General features: G+C 33.1%; 1 protein-coding gene across 1 annotated transcript; it reads right to left on the bottom strand.

Moving 5' to 3' along the window:
- Positions 1-489: 489 nt before the first annotated feature.
- Positions 490-2452, bottom strand: LOC123536016 (uncharacterized). The gene has a single exon (XM_045318786.2). The coding sequence runs from the start codon at positions 2379-2381 to the stop codon at positions 735-737; it is 1647 nt and encodes a 548-aa protein (XP_045174721.2). The 5' UTR covers positions 2382-2452; the 3' UTR covers positions 490-734.
- Positions 2453-9446: the final 6994 nt, after the last annotated feature.

Raw genomic sequence — 9446 nt, forward strand, 5'->3', positions numbered from 1 at the left:
AGTATTTGCGAACAGAGTCGCAATAAATCCAGTTTCATCTCGGGTGTCGTATACCAAATCAATATTAAACCTCTTGTTTAATTCTCCATAAAAAATAAATGTGTACATTTATTTAACACATTTAGATGAGCCATTTCTGCGGTTTCATACCTCATCATATTCAACAAGCTGTTGCAAGCTTTTCAATTATTTTCATTTTCAGTATGTAACATTTAATGGCCTTAAACATTCTTCGATACAATTATTTGGAATTAAATGAAAATACAATTTAACGTTATATAAAGAATTTAACATTTATTCTATGGAAGCCATTTCTGTTTAATATGCTAGATGCAATCAAAATTTAAGTTAATGTACCTAGCTGTATTAAATAAGTTTCAAGGACAAAACAACCACTTATCTGTCGTCTATCTACTTAATTTAGGTCACTAAGGCAACATTACGATATGAAAATGATTAAGCGTGTAGGAAAGTAAAAACACTGAAACCTTTGTTACCAACACGATACTTTACTGATTACAGCACTGCTGCAAAAATATATGTATATACATAACATCATGTTTACATAACAAGAAATATTGTGTTCATGACATTATGTTATATTTATCACAACTCATACAATACTAGGACTGGGAGAAATCAATATGATTGTATTACACGTCTTTTGAGCATTAAATGCACAGTTAATATCACAATAATAAAATGTTTTTGCTGACATGGCAGAGGGACGACATTTATTTGAGGTATTTAAGAATGGTGAGGTACCCGAACTTGTTCCCTACCCACACATCACCACTCCTGTCAATGGTAATAGAAAACGGGGAACTGGTCCCCATGAAAATTGCACGTTTCTCCAACTCTGTATCCATTATTAAAAAACCCCTGAAGCGTCCAAGAGGATCGAGTACGTGCACAGTATGGTTTGTGTAATCTACTACAAATATTTGTCCAAACTGATCACAACAAATAGCATGTGGAGCAAAAGGATGCCTCGTTGTATTGTCTGGTCCACTGTATGTAGCTTTTAAATTTCCTTCCTTGTCAAACACTATAACGGCTCCCTTATTTCTGTCTGAGACACACATGTCACCGTTAATATTAACTGCAACTCGCCATGGTTGAATAAGATGCTCGGTACATCCAAAGTCCGTGATACTTCCATCTTCCACTCCTAATTTCAACAAGGAACTTTGGTCGCCATTTCTATGGTGCAAATTTTGGACACAACATAATACAAGTTCATTGTTTGATTTGAGGTATACTCCTCTTGGTACTTTTTCAGTGTTGATGGTCTTCACAACTTCATGATTTGAGTCAAAGATTTTGATGCATTTTTTCTCGTGACTTGACACGACTAAATTGCCATTACTTCTACACATATCATCCACCTTGCAGCCTACATCTATCGTTTTCTCCACATTCCCTTCTTTATTCACAAGATGGATTTTCGGGCCCCACTGCCAACACACCCAAACTTGATCGTCAGATTCGGGACACATTGTGGTAACAAACCTGGAACTGGCGACTGCTTCGGGACGAAGTGAGCCGATCCTCTTCACTTCGATTCTCCATGGCACAGAAACTTTGGTAAAATCACCTAAAGTCTCTTCCGGTGTCAGTTTCTGATCATCCTTCACTGGCGCGACTGGTGATAGCACGTAAATGCACTTTTCCTTTGGGCACATGGGTAGAGAGTTAATAAGGTCAGAGGCACTTAACAATTCTGTATTTCCTTTAATTAGTATGTATTTATCATCTGCGGCACTACATAAATTTTCGCAGTTAACAGCAATTGTTTTAGCTGATGCAATAAAGTTCTCAAACTCCACTATTTTATCCCTGATCCGGTTCGACTGCAGGTCATGTTCGTTTTGAACATCGGTGAGTATTGTTTCTGTAAGAAGTTCTGTGCCTTCTGGTAAACTTTCTGCTCTTTTCAAAATTTCTGTTGTGATTTCTGCCAAAAGAACAGCCAACTTTTCAAGATACAAATGCAAATCTTTGAGTACATGATTAGCATACCTGATCAAGTTTTTAACATTTGTCAGTTCTGTGCCGAGTTTCGTTTTGCTCTGTTTACTGGCCTCGTTTAGTTTGATCATCGTGTGTGATGAATGAACTTGCTCACATTGTCCACATACAATATCACAACACTCGGAGCAATACAATAACGTATTATTATGCAGTTCACACTTAGTCAATGTATTTGAATTGGTATTATTCCGCCAAATTTCACTTCCATTTTCAACACCTTTTGGTCCATTTAAATGCTTTGTCTCCATTTTATTAGTCCCACTACTGTTTTCGACCGCCGCTCTCAAATTCTGTTCAGTCTGCTCTTTCATCGTTACTGTATTTCCACTTCTGTAAAAGTGTATCATTCACTATTAAATATATTTCGTCAGTTTTCTTTCCACGCTGCGATTTTCCCAATAATCTGTGTCAGGCCAACGTTTATGCAGTGCATTTTATACACTATAATACCACGTGATCACAGGAAAACCAATGACAGCAGTAACTACATGAGATCATCAGGTCACCGCTCGGTTGTTTACATTGAGCGCGTTCAACAGCATATACATGAAAGATTATTTACATGTTTTTCACCGGCTTGCAGCTGACTTATAGTACAATAGTGCATGATTCATTTATTATGTATAATGGCTGATTGAAGGGCATTTCCGACGGCTAATAACTTGATTGTTATCGTGTTTTTCTTTGCTTTGCAAACATAATATAGAATGAAGCGTTCTTTTATTATAGTTTATCTGGAGCAATGTTTCTATCTTCTTCTTAGAGTTTATATATGTATATATAAGAGAGGGTAATACAGATTGAGAATTCACGAGTGAAAGATATTTTGACAAGCAAATTTTCTTTTTATTTCATGTTTTGATTAAATTTACTCATTTTATTCATTCTTACCAAATTGATATACTGCGCAAATACCCAATATATTTCACTCTGATATTTCGATAATTCAGTTATATTATAAAACATGGTGCATTATCATCATAATATGGTTGCGGTACGGTTATTCCTTCACATATAGATCTACTCAACTGTTGATCATGTATGTAATGTAACAGAATGGCATTATATACGCCCTATATTTCTAGTATTGATATTAGTATCATTCCAGCTCATCCAATATGATACAATTTAAAGTGCTTATAAATGTAAAAAGATAGTCAATAAACATGTGTTTTCATAGTGTATGCAATGGAACACAGTGATTTAATTGTGTCCCGTATATTATATTCCAATGTTTATGACAAAATCATTTAACCATGTCTTTTTATCTTTTTACCTTTTATTTTCGTTTTTTTTCTTTTTTATGCAAGTACTTTATATAAATATTGAAGTAAGATCACTTTCACTGGTATGACGTTTTTCATTAGATCTATTTTAATACAGTCTATTGATTGTCAATAAAACCAGTTTATCGAATTTTAACTAATAATCAGTGGCGCAATGGTAATCCATTGAACTACCTGTATATATTTATATATATAGAGAGAGAGAGAGATTCTATTATCTATATTTAGTGATAAGTCATTTAATATAAATGTTAATTTTCTTATTGTGTGTATTATGGTACAAATAACAGTACAAAAATGCATAGATTCTATCCAAATTTCAATTTACTTGTAAAACATCCTCTGATGTCATACAATGTGCATATATTTGTACGTCACAGTCAGGCATGTTCTTTCCGCAATAATCCAATTATAAAAGTGGGGATGTTTTATTTTGTTTTGTTTTATAACTTCACGTAATATCTCTACACATAGGCCCTTTCTGTAATAGATCATCGACGTCAGTTTTTAACATGTAAGTAGTGATATTTATGCTGTAAATAAGGTAGCGTTTTGTGTTTGGTATTTTTTTGTTGTTGTTTTTTTATCTGTGAACAAATAATGAATTTGTTTAGCTAATCAATGCAAGGCTGATCTTATCGACAGGTTTACTTTCACCTACAACCATTTTTTAATTATTAAAGTGTGTGAAATAGTATATATATATATATATATATATATTTTTTTTTTCTATTGTGCTCTGTACTTTTTTTTATATCTAATTATTTTTAATAAGATACCTATGGATTAGCAAAACTAGTTCGATTATATTTTTTTATAGTTTTTGTAAAACCATTGTTGTAGATATGACTGTGCAATAATCTCTTATAGTTCCAACATGGAACGGCGTAGTACATATGTAATTGTAAATATATATAGCTGTTTATTTGCTGTATGTATTACGATGAGAATAAAGATTACTTCTACTTCAATCTGTCTTATAAGGCGCCGACAGATCTTGGATCTATCACTGTGCTATTATAGAAACACCCGTTTATTGACATTAAAGTAACCGCGGACAAAATGGGTGAAAACTGATAATTACCACTCAAACGACAAGCAATTAGGCTAAAAGAAAATGTGTTTACTGTACATGTCACACGTCGGAATATCTTTCTTTCGTGAACATTTTAGATCTCGAATTCGAACAGTTTTAAAATTGCATCTGCGTTCACTCAATGAAACACGTCTCGATCTTACGCTGTTATCTTATTACCATAATCAAACGTCCTCCTATGCCGTGTTTTACTACATCACTTACCTGTTTCCACTTGGAATGTATGTTGATATCTGTGACGTCATACGTTAAAGAACGCGATGGTGTTTTATGCTACGTCATTCAAATGACGTTAGAGTGACGTCATTGAAATAGTAATTAAATTTAACCAGCATTAATTTTTTTGTTTCAACAATTGTTTTAGCACCATGTCTCGTGTGAAATTTGATGCGTATGTCCGCATCAAATATATTTTGACTACACAGAAATTTCAGTCGAAATCTAAATCTTAACATGATGAAATTGTTATTTTCTTTTCTGATATAACCCTGCCTAATTAGGTCTACATTATGATGACATGTAAGGCACTGCAAATTAATCTGAAGAAAATGAATATATTGAATAAAGCCTTTTTGGGGCTATATGTTACATGAGTGCATTTTAACTTATAGGGCAGGGTTTTGACATGCATTAACACCAGAAAAAGTAGTCCTTATAATTTAAAAAAAAAAGAAAAACTAGGTTTATTTCAGTATGAGCGGTTTTTCAACTTTAAATGTTTTAGGCCTACTCTCGCCTTTTGAACCGAAATTATGACCATTTGACATGAAATGCTCAGGCTAAGAAACTTAGTACATTTATATGCAATTAATTCATTCAGAAATAAGAAAATATATCGCTGTTTTATTATCATACTATTATTGTTACTATTATTATTATTATTACTTTCCTATATGGCCAAGATCATATGTATGAACATCAGAAAACAATTAATTAAAGCCTAGTGTTTTCTTGCGCTTAAGCATTGAGACGATACTGTAAAATAGATTGAACTGTAAAAATAATATTCATACAAAGGATACGCGTATGAGGAGGGGTTCGTCCACGGCTATTACATCAACCAAATTGATTTAATCAGTACGTTAATTGTTGGTAAAACTAACTTTATGTGCAATTTGTTCACATTAACTAAGTTTTAGATATGATGTAAATAAAATAATGGTATGAAAACGGCGAAAACTGTATCAATATATCTTCTAAATAACAGCAGTAATGCACAATCGCTCAAAATAAGAAATGTGCTGTTTGTATATTTGTAGTACCAATGACGTATATTGCTTATACACTCAGGCTGATGGTGACGAAGTGCGCAAGGAGATATAAATTTAATTAGCAATTACTGCCTTAGATACCAATCATTGATGAGAATCGATTGACTATATATATATCGGTAATTGTTGCAACGAACAACTATATACATATAAGAACAAATATTAAAATATCCGGGGGTACTAACCGACTTGCGTTGTCTCCAGTAATCCATCAGATTTAACATTGGGTTTAACGTATAATTGAAAGGACTCTGTTTTTAATTTCCGAGTTAAAAGACAATTATTGGCAGTATGGGCAGTAATAACCAAACGGCAATTAAAGTTTCCAGACGTACCTAAAGTTCTTTATAGCCATTAATTTAACATAAATGTTATGTAATAGCCAAAACTATTGTTCATACTTTAATTTAGACTGTCCAATATCTTATATCAAAATAATAGCTAGATAGATCCAAATCAAAACAAGGTTAAGGATAAATCATGGATAAATAAAGTGATTCGATTCCAATATGTCATGTTGCGAACGAGTAAACTGTTTTGTTTATTTCAAGTCAAATCAAATCTTTAATGATTATGTCATCGTATGTACAACACAATAATACTCATCATAAATTAGATAATAAAAGTACACATACCTTCCTGAAAACATATAAACGGAAGATGTAAACTCATTGAATTAAATCTTTTAAACCGCCGTTTAACGTATATTTTCATTCTACAAGTACTTAAATATATGCAGCAACTGCGATTCTACCCGTATCGAGATGTAAAATATTTGATTTCCTTACTCAGTCTCATAAAACTATATGACAGACTCACTCTTTTTTGGATGGATAAAAACTCGGCTATTGAAAATATCACCTCAGCTTACGGTACGTGCGAAAGCAAATTCCAAAATTAAGTATTTTAAAATGTATAGAACCTAGCTCTATGAGGTCGTTCGAAGATGCTGAAAAGAAAGCGTATACTCTAGCGGCCCCTGAAAAAAAAACGTTAATACGCTACTATAGACATTAAAGGAAATAATTCTGATAACTTCGCAATTCATATACAGGACAAATAATATACAGGTCGGTAACTTATAGAATCGTGCCACTATTATGTGATTACTCTTAAAACATTTTTCTTCTTGTTTTTTATTACATTAAGTCACTCAAAATTTCAGTAGGTAATTAAATTATAATTGATGAAATGTTAAATGTCAGCACCTATATTACATACTACCTGAAACGCCCGTTCATGAATCAGTTTTTGCATTAATTAGGATATTTGCTGACACTTGGCAAGATGTATTCGAGTCAGATAAGTTTGAAGGTCATTCCCAAGACAGCATGACATTCACATTGACCGTTGTTTACTTCAACAGTTGGCACTCAGTGTTAAGGATCTTTCGTCGCGTGCATGATTCATATGTGCGGAGGTATAAATACTCCAAGACCATATTCACATGACCGTTTACTTCACAGGCACAGTTTAATCTCTCGATATCACGGAGTACCAAAACATTGTTATAACCTCATGTGCCATTCATTACGTCTGCTTTGACATTATGACCGGACCATATCTCCGTTACCTTGTTTGTTTCCTTCAACCTGTCCATGACCTTTTGAATAACAATGGTTTTGGGCAGCTTTCAAGATATGTTTACGCGTAAGGTAGAATAGGCGTAAGTGTTATTCCCTTAGCATTTAAGCCATGTTTATTCATTAATCTATAAATGTGTTGAAAGTTAAAAAGAATATATATTTAGATATTTTTTCTTATTAATCTTAGACAATGTCGGCCAATAACGGGCGGTGTTTCACAACTTTTCCAATAATCTTTATTATTTAAGTAATATTTTGCATTATGACCGTTAATCTGTTTTGATACTAGGAACAGTATCGATTGTTAAATATAGATTATACTGACATTACTGTCATATCCGATACTGAAAGGGACTGTCATATCCGATACTGAAAGGGAAAAACACTAGTAAGACAAATACAAATAAACGGGCAGCAGTGAGAAAGTAACGAAAACAAAATCATGTAACTTCTGAAAGTTCAGTCATATTGTACTCCAATCATAAATGAGAAAAATAATGCTTATTAGGTTCTAGCAAGAGTACATCAGAGAGGGCATGTAGCATAAACTAAGCAAATATTTGTTAACAATTCTCTTATTTTTTTTATTTTTTGTGATATAGCACTACATATACAAATAATAAAAGCCATGTTTACACCTGATTCTTTATGTTTCGATCACTGGTGTTATGATTATAGTTTATTAATAATACTAATAAAGTTAATACCGCTAAACATCAATAAGGTCTCCGCTAAACGTCAAAACAATACTTTTCATAATTTGTGCTGAAAAAAAAAACGATTCCCATCACGATAATGACTATGTGACATGGTAATACCGCGGTAGTGGGTAAAGTACGAATTAGTGTTATAACAACAACAAAGAATGAAAAAATATAGATAAGAATTTTAGCGGAATCTTTTATTCTGTTTAGCGCACTGATTTTTTTAAAGACGTTTAGCGTAATTCTTAGTACGTTCAGCAGCCGAGTGTATACTTAGCGGTCTTAGGACACAGTAGAATTTTTATGACGTTAAGCGGAGTTCATAACGTTTAGGTGTGCACGCACGTTATGATCACGTGTAAAATTTACGTCGATTTCAAATGCAGCTGAATATTACCTCAGGTATTCTTAATTTTCCTGCTATAGTTTTGTCAGTTTGCGACAAGGAACGCATTTATTAGTCAGTATCTCAGTATCCGTAATAGAGTGCATATTACTAGTATTATCAACATCAAAAACATGTTCTGCGATCTCTCCTATATTTACTACCATTGATTATTGGTTAGAGGGAAGCCATTAAAGTAAAATCCTTTGCCAAAAGTACAAACAAACAACTTTGAGTTCTTCTATATCCGATCAATGAGTTTCAAGACGACTGACATTCATTGTTATTTTTAGAGTATGTAGAGCAAAAACGTGATTTGTCACGTGTAAGAGCAAGGTCGAGCCAGACAATAATACATTTATCATTTTAAAGTCAGCATAGGAAACAAGGTACAGTTTGTTAATATTTGACGGAAATAAGAAGCAATTAAGCAAGACATATTTATTTTCAGGAATAACTTAAGGCGTATTTCTATATATGTGTATTTTCACAAATTGCAGCACTACTTAAAGGAGCCTCGTTACCGCCGTAAACAGTTACCCTCGAGGCCGGATATTCCCATGTGCACTTACAGCCAGTGATAGAATCTTTTTCTTGCATACCAAATTCAAGAAATAATAGTAAAAATAAAATCAAACGAATTACTTTCTTCTTAGAACTATTTTCTTACAGCAGCGTATTTAAACAAAGCGCGGGAAATCAACGTCCGTAAAAAGGAAAGACGTCATGACGTTTCAAAGATAAATAAAAATGTTAAGTTCCGGTTTTGTTTTATCGCTATATTTTTTAACTAAACTTCCGTTTTTTGAATCGAGTAACAAACAGGGACTATCAAGGTATTGGATTTTTATTCCGTTGTATGAAATAAACTATAAATTTCTACATAAATCTGCTATTATTTGTAGTTTGTGATACGCCATTTACCGCACGAGAGTCATGGGTGTAAGCACCGGCGAAGATACCAGAAATTCCCGTCTGGTATGCAAGAATAAATTGACTGCAAATAACCAAAATCCCGTATTGTATTTAATATTCTACAAACGTTTCTTGCTTTAACTGCCCTTTTTATCATGCTGGAAATAAA

This window comes from Mercenaria mercenaria, chromosome 1 (genome assembly GCF_021730395.1).
Source record: "Mercenaria mercenaria strain notata chromosome 1, MADL_Memer_1, whole genome shotgun sequence".
NCBI classification, from domain to species: Eukaryota; Metazoa; Mollusca; class Bivalvia; order Venerida; family Veneridae; genus Mercenaria; species Mercenaria mercenaria.

What these genes read in the sequence shown, in the direction of transcription:
- LOC123536016 (XM_045318786.2), bottom strand. Translation starts at nt 2,381, where the DNA reads ATGATACACTTTTACAGAAGTGGAAATACAGTAACGATGAAAGAGCAG.